The sequence below is a fragment of the Micromys minutus genome (genome assembly GCF_963924665.1).
Source record: "Micromys minutus genome assembly, chromosome: 3".
Lineage (NCBI taxonomy): Eukaryota > Metazoa > Chordata > Mammalia > Rodentia > Muridae > Micromys > Micromys minutus.
In genome coordinates, this window is record NC_137972.1 from 95,421,028 (window position 1) to 95,448,364 (window position 27,337).

Consider the following 27,337-nt stretch of genomic DNA (forward strand, 5'->3'; position numbering starts at 1 on the left):
TAGAGCAAAAACAGTGACTATTATACATCATTTTCATCAAGACAGGCATATGAGAAGTGGTAGCTGTGTGTCTGTGCATGTGCATACGCATGTGTTTGTGTGCATATGTGTATGTATGTTTGTGTGTGCATGTGTGTATGTGTGCATGTGTGTATATGTGTGTATGTATGTGTGTATATGTTTGTGTCTGTGTGTATGTATGTATTTGTGTGTGTGTGTATATGTTTGTATGTGTGTATGTGTGTGTGTTGTATTGGGTTCTACCTTGTAAACAATCTTTTGGGAAGTGTAATCACGGACTGTCAAAGTCTGAATACTTTAGGAAGGAGCAGAGGAGACACTAAAATAGGAAATAAAAGGTATCTATTGTGTGCTAAGTAAGTGAGCTGCTCTGGTGTTTTATGTCCCCTGGAAGGAATGGAAGCATCTTTTACTTAGGGAAGAGTTGATTAAGAAGAGAGGATAAATGGATGACATTGTACTATCAATAATAAATGTTTTCAAATATTAGTAAACCCTCATTTGTCTTTATCTGAATTTATAGCTATTTTTAAAGTAATGTTGTAAAGTCATTTTAATTAACTTTATTTTAGAGTGAGTTATAATATAATTAATAAAAATAAATAATTATTTTTCCATTTTTTGTTTTGTTTTGCAATGCTAGGGATTGAACTCTGTATCTTGGGACTGCTAGCAAGGAAACAGTGAGCAGTGCCCCCTGCTTTTTTATTTGTTTCTGATTCTCTCTCTCTCTCTCTCTCAAGAATTCAGTAATTCTGTTTAAATAACTATCATAATTTATAGAAAAATACTTCTAAAGTAAAAAGAAAATCTGAAAACCTGGAAATCTGGAGGATGCCTGATAAAAACAGGAACTTCTAACAGTATTCCAGTGTCCTGTGATGTTCTCATTTCTTACTGCTGAAACAAACTGAAATAGTATACCAACATAAAACTATACCTGACTTTTCATTTCCTGTTTTCTTTTTTGATGAATAGAATAGAAGATATTATGAAGCTAGAAATTTAAGGCCATTTCCTCCTGAGATTGCATTTCCTCCTAAGGATGTGGCATTAGGGAGCATAGAGGCGACTGTCAGGCTTGCTAAGTCATCTACTTCCAGCCATCAGAAAGAAACCACGGAACAATGATGAAAGAACTCAGTGCTTATCAACTGTAGGTCATTTAGAGTTTTGGAGACTGGCCTTTGAGTGCAAATGTTTATTGTTAAACGATGTCAAACCCAGGGGATCCAATGGTTCTCTGGGACTAGGAAAGTGCAATGCCAGAAATATCCAAGAAACAAGCTCTTTGGCAGGTTAAGCACATGTGGCTAAGACACTTGGAATCCAGAATGGTCATGTCTTTCATATTTCAGAGAGTGCTAAAAGTTGAAGACTAGATTAAAAATGGGGATATTGAATCCTCCTGAGCTGTACCATGAAAGGGATGAGGGGAAAATGGAACCCTTTTCTGCAGAGGGATTTTGCAAGTAGATTGGGAAAATGCCAAGGAAGGGCTAAAAAGAAAACACACAGGAAAATCATACTAGTTTGTATCTTGTACTGAGACATTTTAGGAGCTCTGGGGTGGGTCCTGGAAGTACTCAGCTCTTTGCATACATACCTTCCTGAAATGACCATTTTTGAGTATTGAAGTAGTTGTATTAGCTATATAACCACGATGCAATGTTAACATCTTCAGTTAGGTTTAAAAGTTCTTCTGTGATTTCCCCCTCCACAATATCTGCTCACTTTCCCCAAGAAGCAAGCTACCTGCTAAGAGTGGGTCTCTGTGCTCACAACAGAGATAGAAGACCTGGCAATAATCACTCAATGTGCTTGAGAATTGAATACATGGAGATATGCATTTATTTACATATGTGTGTGTAGTGGGTTGAATATGCTTAGTCTACAGAGTGGCACTATTAGGAGGTATGACCTTGTTGAAGTACGTGTGTCCTTATTGGAAGAAGTGTATTACTGTAGGAATAGGCTTTGAGAGAGCTTCTTTCTGGCGACCTGGCGGTACTATTCTTCTCCTCGCAACCTTATATCAAGATGCAGAACTCTCAACTCCTCTGGCCCCATGCTTACCTGGATGCTGCCATACTCCTGCCTCAATGGTAATGGACTGCATGCCATTTTTCAACCTTTTTTATTGGATATTCTCTGCATTCACATTTCAGATGATATTCCCTTTCCCCCAATTTCATTTTCCCACCCTCTCCCATTGCCTTCAGGAAGGTGCCACTTCTCCCAACTACCCTCTCCCACCTCAGCACCTTGGCATTCCCCTACACTGGGAAAAATGAGCCTTCTCTGGACCAAAGGCCTCTCCTCCCATTGATGTCAGGAAATGCTGTTCTCTGCTGCATATGCACCTGGAGCCATGGGTCTCTCCATGTGTGCTCATTGGTTGATGTTTTATTTTATGGGACTTCTAGAGGGTTTGGTTGGTTGATAATGTTGTTCTTCACATTAGGTTGTAGACCCTTTCAGCTCCTTCACTCCTTTCTCTAGCTCCTTCATTGGACTCCTCATGTTCAGTGTGATGGTTAGCTTTCAGCATCCTCCTCTGTATCAGTAAGTCTCTGGCAGAGCTTTTGAGGAGGCATCCATAACATGTTCCTTCAGTAAGCATGCCTTGGCATTAGCAATAGTGCTTGAGTTTATTGGCTGCATATGGGGTAGATCCCCAAGTGAGGCAGTCTCTGGATGATCTTTTCTGCAATCCCTGCACTGAATTTCTGGACGTGTAAGCTAGCCCTAATAAATGTCCTAAATGTTGCCTAGGTCATGGTGACTCTTCACAGCAATAAAACTTTAACTGATAGAGTTTATTTACACAGTAACACAACTTCCCACACACATGCACCAATATAGATACATATGCACCTTTTAGTCCATCTTTAATCTATTAGAAGACCCTGAGTCAAACACACATTGCTAAGATTTTTTAAGCCATGAAAACAGCAATGCTGGTGTTTGTTTTTAAGCCATTCAAATTGGGGATAAATTTATTATACAGGAAGAAAACTAATATAACCATGTAAACTATAGAAGAGAGTAGCTTCTCCAAGCTCCAGTGCGAAAAACAAACACAAATCGAAATGAATACATCAACTCTTTAAAGTGAATGAAACATTCCCCAAAAAGGCATGTTCTCACTTAAAAATGGTCCCATCAGCTGCACTCAAAGGGAAGTCTCACCATTCCTGCTGCCACTGGGATTGGCTCTCCTCTCACACTAAAGACTAACATTCACACTGGTGATCACAAGCAGAAGATAAAGATAGAGAACATAGGATTATTATTATAGGACAGAATAAAAGGTTTGACCGAGAAGCTAAAAGAGAAGAGTGCAGAGAAATTGATAGAAGACAAAGAAGAGAAACTGCCCAAGAGCTCCTAGGAACTCATCTAGAAGATAACTATGGAAAACTAACAAACAAACACAACATAGAATACAACAGCCATATTTAAAGAAACTTTGCTTCTTAGAAAACTCTACTCTGAATGTTCCTGGCAGCATGATACTGTATCCCTGTGGAAATAAACCTCATCACAGGCTGAGAGCAGACTGATTTCACAGTAATAGTGTGCAAACACTCATTACTTTATTTATGCTTTGGAATCCTCACAGATAAAATATGAACAGTTCGGTTGCAGTTGCCCCACAGAATATTAATATTAATACTTCTAGAATCATGGCGAGATGCTATGATGTGGGAAAGAAGAAAGAACCTTCAGCAACAGTACAACAGCAACCTCCCCTTACCAATGTAGACACCCAGTGGAGGTAAAGTTGCCAGGACAAGAAACACACATGTGTGTATGTTACTTAGTGACCTTTACTCAAGTTTCTGTGGATATTAATGTAGATAAAGTAAATATAAATGCTTATGTTTCAGAAGGTAGGAGAGAATCGGGGAATCAACACTTGTCTCAATCCTCAATGCTCACCCTCAGTGTCTCTGTGCTACACAGAAGGATAAACGAAGTGTAAGAGTAAGCACGTACTATTTACGACATGAATCTAATTAACTAATAGAACTATTAAAAGACATCATCCTTAAAGAATAAGAGTGGTGTGGACGGACTAGATAAAATGTTGTTCTTTGTAGATAATATATGCTAAACATATTTTCTTTCATATTCTTGTATTACCTTAATGGAAATTATTTCAAATTATTCCCATTTGTTTTGATAGCATGTAACAAAGGAGGAAAGTGAATTGTGCCAGCTTCTTGCAAGTCCTCTCAGGAGAAGAATCAAAGAATATGGTCTAACTAATCCTGCTCTTAGCCATTTGAGCTATTACCCTTTGAAATATATCCTGTTTTTAACTAACCCACACAGGAAGAATAAATTCCATTGACATTTTGTAGGCTTTGTTGAGATTTGTCATTCATGAAGAATTAATTCCACTCCCATCATTGCACCTTTGAATTCAGTTAGTGTTAGGCTAGCTTGTCTCTGATCTTCTCTCCCTCCCTTCTCTAACTCTTTGAACTCTGTTTCCATTTTAATATGCCAGTGAGAAATGCCTTAGTGTTTACTTGCCTTGATGTCTCAATGTGCAGAATGTTAAAGTTTTCCAACAGTTCCAATGGTTGCCAGCAACTGCCCACACAATCATATGCAGATATAACTTCCATAAAGCCCTGTCTAGATTCACTAGTACAAGCTGAATCTACACTGAATCTCATATATCAGGCCTCTTGTTGTTTCTGTATAGATTTTTTTCTTGTAAATTCAATGATTTGGAGCAAACATTTACACATGTCAATCCTAATGTCTGGGTAAACTACTATCCAGGTTTTGAAATATTATAATCTAGCTGCCTCACCACAAGCAGAAAATGTAAAGGCTAACTACCACACACTATCGAAGACACAACCCACTAGAGAAGTTATATATATATATATAGATCTGCTTGAGATAGTTTGATATTTATTTTCCCACCATATAATGACTCTAATTCTGAATAGTGTAATAAGACAGGGTCATTGATACCCACACACCCTAGCTCACCGAACAAGCAAAGACGATTGAGTCCCCTGGAACGGTGTTTTAAAGTGGTCGAAAGGAAGATGTATCGGTCACTGTGTCCTTCCTGTCTCATAGAAAGCACTTGCTGGAGCTTCCTGGGCCGCAGAGAGAGAGAGTGTTCCTACCACACTGAAGTGGGGATTTTGGTTCCTATCAATTCCTACCACCTACCTTTTTGTTTAAACCAGTTTAGATATAATATAAAAAAAATGAGAGCTATATTATAAAATTGCTTTCATAGGTTGAAAAATATTAATGCTTTTACCTCATACACATACATACACATAATGTGTGACTACACATGATACTGAAAAAATTAAAATGATGCAATTTATAATATTTTTCTCAGTGATAAGGTATAAAATCAGTGTTTGTAATAATTTGTGCTTACAAAACCCACTCTGTCATAGTCTGCACTGGGAGTGCTTCAGGGAATCAACAAAAACTCATAAAGCAAAAGTCTTGACTTCCTCATAGAAGCAGGGAGCGAGAGATGGGAGGGGGAGAGGTGAGAACGGGGAAAGGTGGTAACATGTGAAATGTAAAATTTTTTAAAAATTAAAAAATAAAGTCTTGATGTCAAATATCTGGCAAGAAAGAAACAAAAGGGTTACAAGTTCTTTTAGAAATAATTATCGATGTGCTTCCGTGGCTGCTTGTTCATAGCGCTTTCTCACGAATTATTAGTGGAGAAAGGGGCTTCAGTTTAGACTTGCTTGTGGATGATTCGGGTGAAATGTAAGGCTTGACAGTTGCTATGAACCCAATGAAAGATTTAGAACAACACGGGTGATTTGTAACAGGGGCAGAACAGAGGGAAGAGAGGTTACTGACACTAACCATGGGCAGCTGGGGTTCGTGTTAGGGCTGTGTTGCTTCGTCTGGGAGGTACACCAAGCACAGTTTTCACATAGTGTGCTCTAGGCACGGTGCTATTTTAGTTTCTTCTCTGAAGCATGTGCCCATATAACTTGTGAATGCTACATTAACAGGTGCACATAGATGACAAAGCCATTTAATACACTATGATCAGCTGCAGGATGAATGTAATTACTCATGGAAATGATGGTGAACATTTCAGTTTACACAGCCTGAAAGCCTCAGCTCACAAAGAGCAAATGGGCCAAGGGCTGCTGCCCTAGATGGCCTTGTCTTCTGTCCTGTTCCACGTGGATTCACTCTCAAGTTATCAAAAGCTGAGAGTTAATATCATGCTTAATAAACTCACACATAGATAATCAGCACATGGTGTGTAAGACTGCTTTGCTTGTTTGTTTTTGAGACAGGGTTTTATGTAGCTCAGAGTAGTTTCAGTCTCACTGTGGAGCTAAGACCAACCTTGCATTTCTGATCCCCTTGTAAGAACATCCTCAGTGCTAAGATAAGATATGTGTACCATATCATGCTTTCTCTTACATGCAGTGCTGGGGACAGAACCCAGGGCTCTGTGTATACTTGGCAAGCACTCATTCTAGCCCAGAATATGTCAGAAATTTAATGAATATTTTTCATCTCTCAGATATAATCAAAAGCTTTCAGAAATTCTCTTTAAGAATATGTAAATTTTCTCCTTACAAATAAATGTGTACTCCTTTTGAATTGTAGACACAAGAACACAGCATCTCTTTCTAGGTATTTACACAGTCTTTTGATACCTACTTAGGAGACAGAAGTAAAAAGGTAAGTTATAAGGACCGAAGATGTATTGTTTCCTTGAGTGTTCCAGCACCAGAGTGTAAATGCAGAAAGGTGGATATTGAAGAAACTGAAATTATGTATGTAGCATGTACAGCCATGGGACTCCTCACATGGTTCACCTGACTATACAGGAGGCACATAGAGTGTAGTCTTTAAGTCTGCGGCTAGTATGAGAAAAACCTAGCCTTAGTTTCTCTCCTTCAGTACTTGTAATCACGTTTATGTGTGGCACCTGAAGTAGCACTTATTGTATTGAAGAAAGAAGAAAATGAACAGAGGATAGAGACACAAATAAGTGTCGAGACATACTATAGAGAACACTACTGAGGAAAGAAAGCCTCAATGCCTACTATGTACCAATGCCATGTTAAGACTATTTTGAAAAGTTATTTGATAGTCCCATAGAACTTGCCATGATAACTCTGAATTGCAATTATTCATGGCTTACACTGCCATGCATAAGTATTCAATAATGCTGGCAAGGTTGCAGAGAAAGAGGAACACTTCACTGTTGGTGGGGTTGTAAACTGATACAACCACTCTGGAAATCAGTCTGGCGATACCTCAGAGAATTGGACATAGTACTACCTAAAGACCCAGCTATTCCACTTCTGGGCATATACCCCAGAGACACTTTAATATACAACAAAGATACATGCACCACAATGTTCATAGCAGCTCTATTTATAATAACCAGAAGCTGGAAAGAACCCAGATGTCCTTCAGTAGATGAATGGATACAAAAATTGTGGTACATTTACACAATGGAATACTACTCAGCCACCAGAAACAATGACTTAACCAAATTCTTAAGAAAATGGCTGCATCTAGAGAATATCATCCTGAGTGAGATAACCCAGTCACAAAAGAACAGACATAATATGCAGTCACTGATAGTAGGATGCTAACCCCAGAGGCTTGCACTGCCCCAGAAACAACTCACAGACAGTGTGAAGTCCAAGAAAACAAAACAAAACAAAATAAAACAACAAAAAAAGTCATGCTCAATCCTTACACACCAAGAACACATTGACAAATTCCGGGTTACACCCTGTATTACATATACTTTTTGCTCACTGTAAAAAAAAAAAAAAAAAGAAAAGAAAGAAAAAAAAAAAGCAAAGCACTGAAAAAAAAAAAAAAAAAAAAGTTTTGGACAACCAGGGGACTATTGCCTGCAAATTTTTCACTGCCTTATTTACCATGTGGAAAGAGTTTGGTTAAATTCTGTGTATTATGAACACTGTGCTTCTCCTTTAGATGTTTTGTGTACTATTGTTTTTTCTAGGACACTCCATTGTGGTTTTTATTGTTTCTATGTGCCCTTTTACCAATAAAAGACTGTCTATAAAAAAAAAAAAAAAGAAAAAAACATTATGCTTAATCTTTACACACCAAGAAACTTTGACTATTTCCAGGTTACATCTTGTTTTACATGTACTTTATGCTCATTGTAACTAGTAAGATTTTAATGCGTACTATCAAATCTTTAAAATAATCAAGTACTAACAAAAATGTATTCGTATACTTTTATGCAAAAATGCTTAAAATCTGTACATTTGTCTTTGTTTTTTTTAAATAAAGTTGTTCAATTTATAAAAAATAATTCTATATCTTACAAAAAAAGTATTCAATAATGATGATCCTACACCTAACAGGAAGAAACAGTGTCATGTGTAGAGATGAAGATGATTTGTGTCTGTCCATGTGTCTCTCAAGAAATCTATATGTCCTGCGACATCAGAAGGCTTTATAAAAGAATAGAATGGGGGCTGTCACCACCATTAGTATTGCATGTACAGACTAAATGATGACATCTATTTTAGAAGATATTTAGTACAAATATAACATGTATTTGAAACACACCAAGGAGAGAAGGTGGGTAATTACAGTCAAGATAATGTCTAGCACATTGCCAACACTCTGGTGAAATGCAGTAACAGAAGTACATTGCCCAATAAGCCCATTATTACAAAAGGACTAAAATACCTTCTGGTGTTAAATTTGTCTCCAAGCTTCAATTTTATTAGTGATGTTGTTTATAGACTCTAAACCTCTGATCTTCTAAAGCTTTGCCATTGTTGATGCAGAGCATATTCTAGTGTGTATGGACTGACTAATAGTTAAGAACTAAAAGGAATGGTTCTTGTTCTAAGATTCTGACTTAGAACCTATCTCAGTAAAAAATAGCATTTTAATACCTAGTAATATGATTGTGTTTTTGTGGTGTACAAAAATTATCCAGTAATTACAAATTTTAAGCAAAATAGCATATATTTATAGATTTATACAAGATGAAGAAACATATAGACACATACATTTTTCTTCTCTATTTGAGAGACAGACAGACAGACAGGCAGACAGAGAGACAGACAGAAAAACAAGTATTCATGCTAGCCTAGCCTCAAACTGACAACCCATCTTGGTTTTCCTAGTGTTTGGACAACCGATATAATTTAGCAAGAGTATCTTCTGTTTTGCTTTGTAAATTATCCTTCTGACTACAGATTGTTAAAACCTACTGCTTAATACTAAGCACGCCTACAAGTTTAAGATTTTAAATAAACAGAGCCGTGATAAAGTAGAACAAAACAATATGTTTGGCTAATGCTTCATAAAAACATGTAAGTTATCTAACACTCCTCTTGAGCCTAATAATTCACACACATACACACACACACACACACACACACACACACACACACACACAGAAACACCACACTTACAAAGTGTCCTGTGATATCAAAATATAAGAAAATCTAATTTATGCTCTAGAAACAAACATGTCAGAAACTATCACAGAAATTTATATGGCAATCTTGACATTAATTTATTAAACAAAGCTCAATTGTTTTACATGTCATAAATTATAAAAGCACTATTAGCACATATACAGACACAACTAACATTTTATAACGATTATTAATAATAAATCAAATAAATTTATTTGAATAATAAATCAAATAAATAAATCAAAAAGTCTATTAAAAGCATACAAATATATTTAAAAATGAGTTAATAAAATATTACCACAAATTATAGTGGTGATCAAATAAAGATATTAATTTATAATCATATTTTTTATTTAGTCAAAAGATGTTTTGCCATGTAAAAGAAAAAATGTCTTAGAGAAGAAACCAACTCTCCAATCCTCTTTCACTGGACTTATTTCTATGTGTTAATTCAATGCAAATTCACTTTATGTCTCCAATGCTGATTTAAAGAACATCAAAAAGAATTCTATCAAGATCTATAAAATCAATATTATTCACTCACAGTTGTATTATTTTAACTGTTTTGTATCTGACTACGTTATGAACGTTTTAGATCCCTAATCAGAACATGCTATTGAGGAGTATACTGTACTTACATGTGCAAGAACTATTAATAACTAGAAACCAGTTACCAGACACTTACTGAATGTTTATTTCTTGGTAATGTGAGACTGTCAGGTAGGTAGGGAAAGTTTTAACCAGTGTACACGGCATTGATGCTTCACCATGTAAGACTGTCCTCCACATGGATGTATAAGCAGCGTTAGAACCTCTCTCCTACTAATTGTTGATGACAACTCTCTTTGTAATAATTTGAATAGGAACAACTCCACATAGGTTCACACACTTGAATTCTTGGTCTGCAGTTGGTAGAACTGCTCATAAAGAATTAGACGGTGTGGCCTTGTTGAGGATGTGTGGCCTTGAAGAGGATGTGTGGCCTTGAAGAGGAGGTGTGGCCTTGAAGAGGAGGTGTGGCCTTGAAGAGGAGGTGTGGCCTTGAAGAGGAGGTGTGGCCTTGTTGATAGGAATAAATTACTTGGAGTGGGCCTTGCTCTCCTTCTTGCTCTCTCTATGATTTGTAGGTAAGATTAAAGCTCTCAGCTACTGCTCTATGGCCATGCCTGCCTGTCTGCTCCTCTCCTCACCATGATGGTCATGTACTTCCCCTCTGAAACTGCAAGCAAGTTTCCAGTTCATTTATTTTTACAAGTTGCCTTAGTCATGTTGCCTCTTGAAAGCACCATGTAACTAAGTACGGCCAGCATCATGGTCTACTCTTTGCTCTGCCCCACCGTCATCCTCACACTCCTGGAGGGTCACTGCTACTTCAATTCAAAGAACATTTAGCTTCACATATGCCACATATTTACTGCCTTGATTCAGAAACAAAATTCAGATAATTTCAAAAATAAGAGAAACATTAAGTTTATAAGAAGTTTTTTACTTCTTGATTTTTTTACTAAGGAAAACTTTTCAAACAACTGTCAGGCCGTAGCAATAATATGTGCTAGGCACTTTACCAAAATATTTTAATTATTTTCTATTCTAGGATAATATGAGCATTCTACTTATTTTGCAGTAAAGTTGCTTAAATAACCACAGTTTGATATGGTTCTTATGTTGAGTCAACGTAGCCTTCACAATAGGCTTAAATATCTGTGTGCAACAGGTTAGAATATTGTGAGCTTAAGAAACATGGGGTGTTTGGTGTAAGACAATCTACGTTCACTCAACACATCTCACAAACTCACATCTGTATTTTCAGAGCCATTTAATCTAATTAGTAACATGTATATGTACACGGCTATAAGTACCAACTGAGGAGAGTCAACTTATCAGTATGACTCACCCTTTCTCAGATGCCATCATCTCCCAATAGATTTGAAGTAACATGGGATTTTGTGAGTCCTTTCTTCAACTAGTCTGTGAGTCATCATGCTAAGCAATGAAGACCTACTACAGGGAGTGACGTAATACCATCTAAGGCTGCACTACGTCCAGGGATCTGAGATTTTCATGGTGTAATCATAGCCTAACCACTCACATATTTAAGGGTTGTAATTCCAAATCTCTAACACAGGAATGTAGTATTTATTCATCTAGTATTCTGCAGGGACTGCTGAGATGCATAAAGCAGGTTTGTAGAAACTATAGAACTTTGAAAACATATGACATTATCGTGATGTTGGAGACAACCACTATCTACTAAAATATACTCATCTGAAACTCAGTCACAGAACTGAAGAATCAAACACTCTTTGAGAGGTGGTTAGAGGAATAATTTACCTCAATGCTGTATGTCATGAAGAAAAAAAATAAAAAGCATATATTAGGAAGAAATTTAGGATTTTAAAGACACTGGATCTCTTTTTTGCTCCTGTATCACAGTTGTTAGAAAATAGCATTATCTTTTAGCACCATATAAATACGGATAGAAGATTGCGTTCTTTTTAATGTGTCAAAGTTAAATGTAATGAAAATAAAATTAATGAAATAGTATATAGGTTTAAAAGTTAATATTGTTCAAGGTGACCAATAGTGGGTATTTCATATTTACACTAAGAAAAAAATTAGTTATAAATGTTGAATGAGAACATTACTAGTTGATTCATTGACTTAGAAATTCAAATCAGTGCATCAAAAATAAAGATCAGGGAGTAAAAGAAAACATGATTTAGCAGCTCAGGAAATGGAATGATGATTCTCAGAAACTTCTCCATAAGGAGTGCAGAGAAAGAGATCTCAGTGAGTCTAGAGGAAGGAGTCAGGAAGAGCTGTGAGGGAAAGTGATTGACAGGAGGCATGACTTCTGGAGGTCACTGCAGTAAGATCTGAACGAAAATAGAAATGAGCCATTCAGGATGCACATATGAAGCAGGCTATAGATGTGTCTGGGATCTACCTTTTATATGCTGGTATGAGTTAGTGAAGGAAGTGATTTAATTACATTTGCATTTTCAAAACAGTAATTTGATATGCGGGTGAAATTTCCAAATGGATATGATGAAAAATTAAAGGAGGCAAGTCTGGTTGTTTATTTATTAGAATAAGTACAAATCCAATATTATTCACTTTAGAAAGCATCAAAACATAATTGGGTGTCATGCTTTATGAATTGTATTTGTTTATCTGAAATGAGTGTTTTAAATAGCAGTGATATTCAGTGGTAGAGTTTTTGCCTTGCATGGTGTACTTTATCCCCAACACTTTTCTCTAAAATAGATAGATAATAGGTAGATGATATACAGACAGACAGATAGATAGCTATGAAGAGACTAATAGGCCAGAGGTTAGATAAAAATTGAATTAATAGCAGTGACCACATATATGGGCAAAAGACAAGTTGTTTTTCTTTTTAAGAGAGAAGACTCCATGCACTGAGTTATAAAGTTTCAAATGTGTCCCCATTTTCCATTGGTGGGAGAAATAGTGTAAAACTACACATTGAAAACCTCTGTCTCATCTTCAGACACAGAAATACCCTAGGATTGGGCTATGTGTCTGCTTTAATTAGGACGCTTGAAGTTGAAGGACACAAGCTATGAGCAGATAGAACATTTTTTGGTGTTTCTTTTGCTTCCTCCACAGGCTTCTAGAGATTTTTCTGACCAGTTAGGCATAGTTGGCAAAATCTGCATAGAGTGTGAAGTTCTGGATATCAGGATATGTCTGAACAATAACATACAAGCATTGATAACTGATGTCTTTATTGACAGTCATCTAAACTCATTTATTCAAAAAGAGATGTCAGTTTTGGTTCCTTCAACCATAAGCATTCACCCAGACTCTAAGAATTTTCTCCTGTAACTTCTGACATCCTACATATAATATTCATTTTATTTTGTTTGTTACTTTGCTATACATCTTCCTCCACTACAAGATAAGACTTATGCAAGAAAATCTAATTTTGTTCAGTGCTGTGTTTTCAATGACTAGACTATTATCTGGCCTGGAGTAACTGCTGTGCAAATGTTTTATGTTGACTTATCGAGCTGATGAATGAAAACACATTTTGTATGATTCAGTGTTGTCAGATGATATCTCAACACCAGGTTATCGCATGCCTTCGTTTCTCCCATTCAAACACCCAGACTCAAAGGATATGCACTACACATAGGAGTCTTCAAACAAACGAAAAACTTCAAAGTGTTCACCTTTGCTACTTTGGTTTGTCAGGAAAGAAGCAGAAAAAGGCCTTCTAAATAATTCCTACTTACTCACAATTAAAATTACAGTGGTTCATACTTTTCTTACCAGGCACCATTAGTTTCAGAGAATACGCCTTTATATATTTTTAAAATCCCCACCCAAGTGTTTTTCTTCTAGCATGAATTAAAGCTTGCCGCAAAGTTATACATTGATTTAAGGGAATTCAGCGGAATGACTGAGTTAGGGAACATAAAGTTAATTATTTATGTCACCAGTAGTCTAAAAATGCAAAGTGCTTATCAGGAACATGTATCATTATAAGTAACACTGTTGTGCTTTCATAATGAAGCCAGAGTAAAGGCTAATTAATATTTTTAATAAAAATAATTTTTTTTCTTTGGAGTTACAAAATACATTTTATTAACTCCAAATATTTTTCATGGAAATATGCATATACTCTGCTTATATTTTTCAAACGGTTTTAATTTTTCATGATTAGCTTCAAAGATTCCAGAAATCAATAGCATTATCAAAGATATTAAACATTTCTTCTCACTTGAACAAAAATTGTCTCTTTTTTTCCATAAGTATTTGAATGAGTGTTAAGTATCAGTGACAGATGTGACATACTACCTATCCATACAACTTGTCATAGGTGTACTGACTTACAACCTATCCACACGACCTGTCATAGGTGTACTGACTTCACCTGGAAAAGCCTCGCCCTATAACCTAGTCCCCCAGACACGCTGTTTACAGTGAGTGAGCAAGTCCCAAGAAACTCTTTATTTACTGAATGAAAGTGACCCCCAGACACTCTGCCTACACTGAGTGATTCTGTCTCTATACTATTTTTCCAATTGTTTGTAATACATCCATCCAGTAAAAACAAAACAACCATACCAAAACTCAGAATCTCTCAAACGTTGCTTTCTCTACTTCCTCAAGATTCTTTTGAAGTAAAATGATAAAAAGTTGTTGATTCTAAACACTAAGTCACGATTCTACAACCAACTTCAGCTACATATATGCTGAATGAAATATATTATTTACTATTTTTAGGAAGAATTATTCTCTTGAAAGGATATTTTATGTATATAAAAATAAAGCACAGTACAATACAGTTTATATACTGAAATAAGTGATTCTGAGACTCAAAAAGAGAGGCTTTCACTAATTACATCAAAGTAACAGGTATACACAAGAACTGTTCGAGACAAGTAGGATGTGTGGCCATCCTATCAAGAAGAAAGGGGTAAAATCTACGCTTTGTTAAATAATGAGGTAAGGAACTAATTAAGCACGTGGAGACTAGAGTCAATTAAAATCTGAGAAGAGCTCCAAAGAGTCCTAGTGACTCATTTATTCCAGAGAACAATGCCAACATGCAGGAAAGATGATTAGTCTTTCATTTCCCAGGACACTGTGGATACAGGACACTGCTTGTGTTGAGAGCAAAACTCAGTTTCTGATTTGATATCATACTCCTATTATATTTTATTTTCTCTAAAAATTACTAAGGTTCCCAATTATCTTGTCTGTGTATAGTATGGAGAATAATATTGAAGGGAAGAGCAGAAAATATTGATGATATGCTACAAGTAATATTCTGGGGCTGTAGGGAAATCATGATACTGATATTGCAACAAGCAGTTCATTAGCAATAAATAGCTGAATTTAATTTTAAAAAAAACCAAAAAATTTGATGTTTTCCTTTCAGAGGTTTACTGAAGGATCCATGAAGAAGTAACTTAGAATGGCACTTAGCAGATAAAATTTTTTTACATAATCGTCTCCAACGCCAAATGGCTCTTCCCATTCTAAGAATGAGTTGTACTGATATTTTTCATTGTGAGAATAACCGTAAAGGAAGTAAGTCTCACAGAGACCTGTCAATTTAATTATGCCAGTAAAACAAGATATATAAATATTATACAGCCCATGTAAAACATTTTCCTATTCAATATTGTTTGAATAAAGCCATTTCATCTCAGCGATCATTTCTAGTTTTTGTATTATTCTAAATCATAAAGGTTAAGACACCACTATAAAAACTAATCATCACTCAGGAAAAAGTATTCTTATTTTCTCTCTTAAAGCATATTCACTTTTGAGTCAGATGTCCTTGAAGTGTTTGCAGACAGTGTTCCGAACACTCCAGTACTCACTGACTATGAAACCTGAGGTACATTTCTCACCCAGTCCTTGCTCTCAGGATAACGGAATCCATCTCATTTTTCTATTTGAAATGAATCTAGTTTAATTCTTGTGGCCTAAAAATCTGCTTCCACATTTCTAAAACACGGTACTGCTCTTAGAAATATGTCATTGTCAGTGTCATATAAGTGGTCCAGTGCTGTCACTGAGGAAAATATAGTTGGAGTGAAAAAAAGTGCAATGTGGATTTAGAAAATGAAATTAACCCTTTCGCACACAATTTAGTAAGGGACTTGATAAAAGCAGGCAGATGCAGTTGCCATGGACACAGTTTAAGGACAGGTGTTTCATTTTACCTTTTAAAAGTGGGTAAAGTTTTCAGACATGGGACCTGCAATACTCATTATTAAATTTTTATACTCATTTGATTTTAATCAAGGAAATGTTGTTTATCTATCTATTCAACCACCTATATCTCTATGTTATCTATCAATCCTTTCTTCCATCTACAGATCTGTCATGTATTTAAAGGGTAATTAAAAATTAGATTTTGACATATAACTAAAAACAAATTATTCTGTTATTAGACATAATTTTATTATTTTGTAATAATTCTCCTTCCTTTATAGTATATGCTGAGTTGTCACCTTAAATCATACACTATATGTACATGACTATAACAGTGACTATATAAAAGTATTTTAAAAATTATTTCTAAATTTAAGACATTGTTGTTACAACTGAATATCATTAAAAGCTAAATGTGTATAACAAATAAATTTAAATAATTTTGTTGTTATAGGTCTGTGAAAATTGTACACTTTTACATGAATAGATTGATCTTCAATTTAAATCAGTATCTCCTGAAGTGAACCAAATAATCATTAGCTGATTAATTTCTTTACTTCTATAAACCATTGCTGTTCCTGAACTTGGAATAGCTACAAGAAAGACTTATCGTTATTAATTAACAAGTGTGCAACTATTTTCTCTTTGTATTAATATTTTAAAATGCTTCTGAGTATGTTCATATTTGATTTCTTAAAGCAAAGAGTTAATTGCCCATATAATTTTTGTTATATACACAGCAGATATTAATTCATAAATTACATTATAATATAAAAAGAATGTCACGTTCTTTTTAAACACAGGTATATTTGTCTGGAAATTTTGGCTACTTATTTTTTTATTTAGATATATTTTATTTACATTCCAAATGTTATTCCCTTTCCCAGTTTCCCCTTCATAAACCCTCTTTCCCATCCCCCCCCCACTTCTATGAAGGTGCCTTGAGCCACCCACTTTCTCCTGCCTCCCCGCACTGATATTTTCCTGCATTGGGGAATTGAGCCTTGGCAGGACTAAGGGCTTCTCTTCCCACTGATGCCCAACCTCTGCTACATATGCAGCTGGAGCCATGAGCTCGTCCATTTGTACTCTTTGGATAGTGGTTTCGTCCCTGGGAGATTTGGTTGGTTGGTATTGTTCTTATGGCTAGCTAGTAAGGAAAATGCTGATCTTCCTCAAATTGTCTTTAGAGAAACATTTCCAACTCTGAATAATATACATGAGTACTCTTTTAGGAACAAATTTATGTAAAGGAAATATTTTACAAATTATTTTCCATTTAAAATGTCCTGTTTCAGATTCACGTTGGCAAGTTGATCTTCATCAGCTGAAAGGCACAAAGTTCCTAATGAAATACAAATCAGGACAATCTAATGGCACCAGCAAGCATGACTCTGTCTAAAGTCACAAGTCTTTATCGAAGGAACTAAGCGCTATATCACCAATAATAACATAAGTCTGGATGCCAAACAGATAACCAACAAAATGATGCTGTTCCTAGGAAATATTCCTACTAAAGTTAACGTCATGAGGGTAAGGACTTATGCTTACGCGCTTATGCCCAGAAAGCAGTCTGTTCATGTAGACAGTTATTAGCAATCAATAACTGTGTAGTCAGGTATGTCCTGTGAGACAGCCCACTTTACCTAGTGGCCAGAAGCAAATGACAAAGAAAACCCAAGTACGATTTAAAAAATGGGTATTTTTATAAAATACACAATATATCATTCTACCACATTCATAAATTTATATTTTAATACTTGGTCAGTTTTCTTCTTCACCAGGTTTAGTGCCAATTTTTATCTTTCTTGGTCATTTTCTATCATTCCTTCTTATTCAAAGTAAAAATCAGAGCATAGTTTTTCTTTTCTTTTGAAGCATATCTTACTTAAATAATCAAGTACTGACACAAATAGAAGTTGCTTCCTAGAGGTTTCATTCCACATTTGATACTGTCTCAAATAACTGATCTAAAAGCAGATTTCAAAATATTTCTGTGTTTGAAATACAGCCACCTGTTTGACCGATCTTTCTGTGGTGACTACTGAAGGTTTCCATTACTAAAAGCAAAATGCAACCACTAATCTTGAACCATGGAAAATTAACAACCTGACAGAATTAACATGTGATCAAATGCAAATGTTTCACGTGTCAGTAAGAACCTTATATCATTTAATAGCATCTCAACAGCATCAATTATATTTAATTCGTCTCCATCACTTTCTTTCTGATGTTAGGCCAATGCCTAATTGGCTAGTGCATCATATATGCTATCAATAATATTCTACCACTGAGTTTATCAACTTCTAACCTACACCCATGCCACTTAAAATTCTAGTTTTCAAACTTTGAAGATATAAAATTTAATAATAAACTCATTAAAGTGAATTCTATATGAGATGAATTACACACCACACAAAATATATTTACTCAAGACACCTTAAGTATTATACTTTGCATCTTCACCATCAAACAATCCAATGAACATTTCTCTCATAAACAGAAGATAAACCCATCATGCACCACAAAGTCCACACTTAAACTCTGATAAATTATTATGATTAAATACACAAGATCTTCCAAATATGCCATTCATTTCTTTGTTTGCTAACCTTAAAAATAATAGTTTTGAATAATTAGCAAATCTTTGCCAATCAGTATTTCTAATCCAAGGTGATCAAATCAACTTGCCTCTAACAAACCAACACAACAGACCCCCTTTCTTTCTTTTCTTCCTTCCTTTCTTTCTTTTCTTCCTTCCTTCCTTCCTTCCTTTGTTCTTTATTTCTTCCTTCCTTCCTTCCTTCCTTCCTTCCTTCCTTCCTTCCGTTCTTCCTTTCTTTCTTTATTTTGTCTGCAAACCCCATCAACAACACAACTACATCTCATTTTCACACAAGATGGGATGCACACGACAATTTCGAAGAAAGATGAGCACATGCGATCAGAAACAAAATTCTGCTTAGAAAAGACTCTTCTGTAGAAAAGGCCACTTTAGCAATCAACAGTCAAAAAGGAAAGGATTCAATGCACATGCTCACCTGGCTGATGGGTTCCTTTGTGGGGGGTTTTCCTCTTCTAGCTGTGCTGGTAGCCAGGGTTGTGGTGGTCTCCATGATTGAGGTGGACATTTCAGACTGCATGGCAGTGGCTGTCGACTCAGTTGTCATAGAGGAAGGCACTTCACCAACCAGCCTCACATTCCCCACTATGGCGATGTTGGCATCATTCTCCGCTGCCATATTCAGAACTTTCAAGCCATTGTAGTAAAGCCCAGAGAGCTGGCCCTGGAAGGGCTGGCCCTGCTCTTTCCCGCCAATTATTATGGTTGCTTGGCTATTGAAGATTGTGAGCTGACGCCCTGTAAAAATAATATTACATACATGCAAAAATGTTGATTGTGAACTCTACATTCTACAAAGGATGATAAAACAGATCTTTCATGGGGTGGATAATGAGAGCAATAAACTATAAGAGAGGCATTTGACTCTTAATTCATTGCTTAGAAATGAGGTGTCCATGAAATGCATAATTACTGGCAAATACGTATAAATTGTCAACAAATTGTAAATGCAGTGCTTTTGCTAGAAGACCAATCAAACATATAGACTACAAATCAATTTTTAGTGGATCCCATTTTCCTTTGCCTAAAGAACTTATTATTGGTTTCTCAAATTTAAATTGCTAAATTTAAAAAGTATGACATATTTAATGTTTCAAATATGCTATCCTAAAATAACCTCTGAAATAAACTAACATGTAAGAGCTAAAGTCTAATTTTAAATTTTATTGCAAAAATGTCATAATTCACATAATGCCCATATAAGTCTACATTCTATTCTTTAGAAATGTTTATGTTTTTTGAAAGGCAATAATCCATTGTTACTTCAAGTATTCTATTTTTCAGCAATCACACTGAAAGGAAATGAATGGTTTATGCTGAACTTGTCAGAGACAAAAAAAAAAAAAAAAAAAAAAAAAAAAAAGAAAGAAAAAAAAGAAAAAAGAAAAAAGAGAAAGAAAAAAAAGAAATAAATTTCAAAAATAATTTTCTGATTGGCTTTCAGCAAGTCTATCACAACAGAACAAAATTAAATGAAAAAAAATTCCTAAAATGTAAAAAGTGGCTTCAGGAATGATACACAAACCAATGGAGAAATCATGGCACATTTTCATCAAACAATCTTAGCAACAGCACCATTATCATCAGATGGAGACTCCAGGGTGAGCAGAGCTCCCTCTGCTCATAAAGCATGCATACAACTTTAAGTTCAGTTTTAATTAGGGTTTGTTCCCAGATGTTCTCAGAAGCTTGCAAACGTTAAAGGGACTTCATTTTGATTGGCAATCCATATTGCCCACTATTTAAGATTCCTAGAGTTTATACAAAGATTTTTTTTTTCAGGATCATGATAAAGATATCCGAACTACATATATTTTAGTTAATAATTTAGAGGCTGGACCATGGATATAATCTATAAACGATTTATCATTTTTGGTTAATGCTTGCTCTGAGTACCTTCATAGATTGAGTTAGTGGATTATATTTAACAGTCCCTTTAACCTTAAGTTAACTGGGTAAGATTATTAAACCGTTGATACTTCTAAAAATGTATAGAAATTATTATACAAGGTATGCAAATATTGCTATCTACATTTTACTGTTTTAAATTTGTTTTTAATTTAGTTTTACGGAAAATTTATTTTTATGTTTATTAGTGTTACAATGACGTACTACTTGGTTATGTTCAAATTATTTTTTATTTGAAGTTTTAATCAATGTTTTTACCTTTGTCGAGTAGCCATTCATCAACTACTCGACCAAGTCGATATGGAATTCGCTGTCTAGCAATCGCCAGGCGCTCGTTATCATTGTTTCCTTAAAGTTTAAAGAGACATTTCATTGGTTAAAATCTGTAAGGTCAAAGGTTAAAAGTTAATACTTAATGCTTGAGCTATACAGTTGCCACATGATTTTTTGAAATTTGGAATTTTAAAAAGTTCTACCTAGAACATTTCATGTTTCAGACTTGTCATTCATTCATTTATTTTATTTTAGCAAACAAAATTATTCCTATGTTAATTGAAAATTAGAAATCTGCATTTGAGCTAGGTTATTATGTTATAGACAGACCCGAACAACCAATTTAAACAGCATATAATAGCTTTACAAAAAAAAATTGACCCTTGACCTCAGGGTTTGGTCTTTTTGATGTTTCTTATTAACTAGTTAAACATGTTCAGCTACAACAGGTTTAAGTTTTCAAAATACATTCAACCTCTTATTCCAGATTAGTAATTTATAAACACCAAACTTAACACCATCTTTGGCACACTGATGCAGTTCGAATAAGCCTAGCATACTTTATTTCCTATTAAGACAACAATTTGCTCACTCATTTCATTTAAGAAAACTGCAAAGTCCGAACATTTCTTGTGCATTCCACCAAAGTCGGTTCGTTAATCACTTGTACATCAAAAAAGAGTACATCTCAGTTAGGAAAGGCTTTGACAAAAGTGACATTTGTGTGACTGTCCTTTAGTTTCATTTAAAGCTTAGCACACTGAAGCAAGCATATAGCATTTGAAAAATTACATGTAAGTCTTTGTGTATTCAAATCCCTACTTACTGTTATGTTATTCTCTTTTAAGAGGTGTAGGAGCTTAATGTGACATGATGCTGTAAACAATGGCTCTTGGCCACACATCAGAACTGAATGCAAGTCTTCCTTCTCTAAGTAGAAAACATTGTCTGCCACAAACTGTGTATTGACCTTGAATCAAGTTTTCAAATAGATGAGTGGCTTCTTGGTCTAGAAAGTACTTAAAAGTCTAGGCTACTGTCATGCTCAGTACCTTGCATTGAAAGACAAGGGTTTTTGTTTTTATTTCTTGAAAATTAGGTAGAATTCAATTTGGAGCTGAGAGATTTTGTCAATAGCTTTAGTGAAGATTAATTGTTAAAGAAACCTTAAATTATAGTGCAACTATATAGAAAACCTTAAGCATTTTGCTAGAGAAAAAAAATAGATATACCCTTCCCTCAGATTTATAATTATTTATAAGGGCTTTCATATTTTATGCTAATGTTGTGATGTATTATACTTACCACAATAAACCTACCCTAATGTAGTTCACACACCTTTGAAGAAGGAAAGATCTATCCTTAGAACATCAATGTATCATTCAAATATCTACATGACCAAAAATACTTCACAAATTAATATACAACTTAATACATAAACAAGACTGAACTAAATATACATTTAATAAAAACACTGAGCTGTATTATTCTGGATAATTATGCAAATGTAAAGTTATGTTTTATGATGTAGAAATGAATGTATTCTTGTTATACTGATAATCTTTTTAAAATTATATAACAGGCCAAAAATTCCAACTTTACTTTTTAAATATTAACAGTTTGTGTTTTTTCTGAGTCTGTATAAATGTATATTTTAAAAATATTCAAGAACTTAGTATTTTCTGTGCCATGGTAATGATATGAACTTGTATGATAATTGTGGCTTTACATGCCTAAATTGAAAAAGTAACTGCAAAATATTTTATAGAAACAAATATTCATTTCCCTGTGGACTTTATTAGCAGATATTTATTGCAGTCTTAAGAGCATAACTTGCCTCACAAATTGATGACTCAGTGGTTCTTTGTGTCAGAGATAACCCATTGTCCTAGACAATCCGTACGTCCTAAGACATCTTCTAAAACCGCCTAATTACTAGGCCTGTCCTCACATCCTCTAGAATCTCTCTACAATAAATCCAACTGATTCACTACTTAACCACACTATGAGCAGAACTTAATCCTTTCCTTTAGGAAAAAATCTTCACCCTTATTGACATATCTGCATACTCTCAGGTCTAACTCTATTCCCATTATCTCTGCTCCATCTCATGATTATCTCTCATTTGCCCTCCTTTGAACTGTATGAGGTTTCCTTCAATTCTTCTAAAGCTTTTCTTCTTTCTGGGCTTCTTGGTGTATAGAATTCCTAGGTGTAAGTTTACATCTACTCAAAGTATCTATTGCTTGTTAATGAAGTAGAATTTGTTGTTTGAGAATCATAAAACAGGGTTGGTGGTATAGCTCAGGGGTACAGTAGCTATCAACATGTGCCAGACTCGACTTTCCAGCATAACGCCCAAACACACACATACACACACACACACACACACACACACACACACACACACGGTAGAAGTTAGTGCTAAAACCGTCTATATATAGACTAGGACTTATCAGTCCTTTCTTGTTTACTTGACATTGGAATAAGAACAGGACAGTAAAGCTCTGAAACAAAAGACTTCATGTTTTATTCCATATCTAGACTCTCTGGTGGGCCCTGGTATTATGCAGAAATGCCGATAAGTAATACCACTAGAGTTTTTTGTTTTTGTTTTTTTTTATTTAATTGCATGAAGAGCTAATGATTGATTTGGTCAGAGAGAATCTCTAATGTCAATCTAATTATCTTATTAACTATGTACATAGGAGAAAGTATGTGTGTGTGTGTTTGTGTGTGTGTGTGTGTTTATGCAGATGTGTGTATATCTGTACCCGAATATGTAACTGTATATATTTGTTGAGACTTTCCGTTTCTAAAATTAAGTTTAATGATTATATCTTTTAAACTAATGGCATATAAACTCTCCAATAGCTACTTACTTCAAAATTTATCAGTAAAAATATTTTGATCTATAAAAAACACTGATGACTTATCACTAAGTGAAAAAAAAAAAGAAAGCACAGTCTCAAAACCATTAGGCAGAAAATTATGTGCTGCATGATGAGAGTGTTCAGAAGTGTGGGTTATCCTGGAATTACAAGCCTCAGTGACCAATCCTGCCAGAATCTACAGGCGTCTGATCCTCATCCAACAGCAGAATACAATGAATCAATAAACCTACGACTGAACTTTATGTATTTTGATAAAGAAACTTTTAAATACACTAATTAGATAATGTAGATGACCACTAAGAGACAGGAGAATAATATATTGAGTAGATTATATATTTTTGTGAAGTGTTCTATTGACATTTACAGATTCTTTTAGTCAATGCTGACAATGATCACTGAGCAAGAGAATCTTTTACTCAACAGTTGGAAAGACTGAGATTCAAACAAATGATGTAATATGTGTGGTATCATGGGTTATTTAGTTGTATGTGAGTCCAAGGCAGCCCCGGGCACAGTAATGGATGGAGGCAGAGTTTTTCACCAGCCAGAGTCAAGAAAGCTTGGCTTCTTCCCAATGCACTTTTATATAATGAAAGGTGCCACTGTCTGGTTTAAAAAGGTTCTTCCCTTAAACTCTGGAGTAAGATCATCCTCTTGTGTACATGAGATCTGCAGTTTGGCACAAATCCGCGTAGGTGTACAGGAAATAATGACTATTTCTACTTTACACACTAGTGTGTCAAGGCACATGTTACAAAGTGATCAAGACATTTACAGCTGAAAACCTCAAATGGAGCAGAATTTAAATGTCCTCCTTTGATAATGTAGACCTGCCATGCACAACCACTTGGGACATCAAATGTTTCCAGCATTCCTTGACTTCATACCTAACCTGAAAATCAAGCACCAGTCAGAGCAATTAGATTCACTGTTTTGTTTGCCTGTTATAGAAACCTATTCCATAGACAAGTAGGAAGGAGAGAGGGCTGAAGCTGTGAGTCAAAAGACCTTCTACTGAATTGTCTGAAGAGAGAAGAAACAGGACTTTAAAACACATTAGAAATCACTGTATTTAGACTTTACATTTTCTCCTTTCTTCTTCATTCTAATCTTTTATCTGTTATTTTTCCTCTATTAGTTTCTTAAATTCTCTTGTCATGTTTCTCAATAAGCCAAAGTTTGTGCCATCCTATCTAGGTAAAGCAAACTATGCTCTATCCTCTTTAAATTACCTCATTTCCCCAGAAGGCCACATTCTTTCTTCTTTAAGTTCTATAAATAAACCCTGGTCTTTTTGTTCTTGGTTTGTTTGGTTGGTTGTTTTGGATACCTGGAGGTGTGTAGGCTTAGCCACCTGACTCTACAAAGTTAGTTCACGATCGATGGCCCAATTCTGGATGTTCAGAATCATGAGTGCAGTGCATCACAGGGGTCCCGCTATAGGACCACAAACACTTTGGGAATATAGTAGACAAAGTCAACTAGGATAATTCAACATTCCAGACCAGACATTGTATGCCATGAGCATATAACTAGAAACTATGCAAACTTCAGAAATTTAGAGAGAGGGAAGGAATAGAAAAGAGGAGATATGCTGAGAAAATGTGCTGAATACCAAGTGTTTTCTTCACACTACCACAACCTACGTTTCAGTGACTAAACTGGTTGACATGTGCTATCAATGAAGAAGGTTTTGAACTGATAACTTCCTTTACCTTTATAACAACTTCAACCTACAAAAAATTCTTAAATAAATATACTTCCAATAATACATGATATCTAAAGTAATTAAGGTTATGGCTGATTAAATATTTATGTCATTAGACATAAATCAGTAGGGTACACAATTGTAAACACTAAGTAAAATGTGATATAAATTGCACAATTTTAAAAGTAATGTCTAGAAAGAAAATATTTCCTAGAACATTGTCTAAAATGTCAATGGTTTATAAATACCATATTTATAAATATTTTATTTTTTCTCACACTGATTTCCTAAAAAACACACACAAGTATCTTCTGTAAATTAGATGCAGTATCTAAATGCACTGCTACATCCCAAGGTCTGTGTTGGTCTGCACTCTTTCCAAAAGCATGCAATGCTCACTTCATAAGTAGTGCTTCAAATGTCATTCCATCTTTATCTGTGAAACAGCGAATCAGCACACTTCTGCATCCCTTTAAATGTTATTGTTTGTTTGTGTATGAGTGTGTGTATGTGTGTGTGTGTGTGTGTGTGTGAGAGAGAGAGAGAGAGAGAGAGAGAGAGAGAGAGAGAGAGAGACAGACAGACAGACAGACAGACAGAGAGACAGAGAGAGAGAGAGAGGAGGGGGCTGTGGGCTCAAAGACTACACTGTTCTATGGTGCTTTAGGGAAGAAATTACAAATAGTACATGCCTAACTGGCATTAAAATTCCCTTTCATGTCCCTCTTTCCTGTAGAACAATATTGAGATATCTAGTTTTACTTTATACACAAATTTGTAGAATAATTTTGTCCTACTAGCTATGAACAATGCATTTTTTTAGCTATTATCCCATCAGATTAATTACAAACAAAACCAGCCTTGTGCATTTTTCACTGCCTGTACGGAATTATTTCTTCCATTAGCTTTCATATGATATTTGTTTCCCAGTACAGACAAACAGAATATCATATCAAAAACTGCCAGCAGTAGATGAAAGCAGCAGGGAAAAGCAGATAACCAAATAAAAAGCCTACCCTGCTAAATTAAAGGTCATACATTGTCATAGTGCCTGCTAAAGAGGCACTTTGTGCTAGCTGTATAGCATTTAAGATATAGAAGTGGTTTAATAGCTCCAGCAACAGAAGTGCCACCATTAGACATATTACTGATTGAAGTGAAGGAAATATAAGGCAGCCTATATTACCTTATGAATGGAATCTTATTATTTTATAGATATGAGATTATTGAACACTTTCTATACCATGATGTCAGAACATCTAAATGTATCCACCCCAATAAGAACTTAATAGAAAAATGTTCTCTGAGACATCTTCTCTGATTTCTAAAGAAGCAGAGCATGCTGCATGGATGAAATTTCTACCTCTTGCGCAATTGTCTGCAGCTTTCCTGAATATTCAGGTTTGGTTGTTGTTGTTGTTGTTGTTTTGCTTTGTTTTTTGTTTTTGTTATGAGGAAGAAAGAAGAGGATGCCTTTGCATTTGTTGTGATATAGCTAAGTGTGATGCTGAGATTTCTCAGTTCTCCAGTGGGGAAAAATGAATCTTAGCAGTGGAAAGTTCTAATATCATTTGCAATGGACTTGAATCTATTTCTTTTCCGTGTAATTGGAATGTAGATTGTATTTCAGCTGGAAAGATGATGCTTGTCAGCTATGCATAAATAATTTAATGTAAAATGTCTTGAATTAATAAAGGGGAGTCATTTATATTGCTGCCAGCTCCTTTCAATTTTATAAAGAGTGAAA

The 27,337-nt window shown here is 35.1% G+C and overlaps 1 protein-coding gene across 2 annotated transcripts in view; it reads right to left on the minus strand.

Moving 5' to 3' along the window:
• NRXN1 (neurexin 1) overlaps positions 1–27,337 on the minus strand; it is a 1,029,777-nt gene that overhangs the window by 112,433 nt on the left and 890,007 nt on the right. For both annotated transcript variants that reach the window (XM_080913966.1, XM_080913965.1), the window contains 2 exons: positions 20,974–21,063; positions 19,226–19,545 (listed from right to left, as the gene is read on the minus strand). In XM_080913966.1, coding sequence (XP_080770092.1) covers positions 19,226–19,545; positions 20,974–21,063 — 410 coding nt within the window. The remainder of the gene's footprint in view (positions 1–19,225; positions 19,546–20,973; positions 21,064–27,337) is intronic.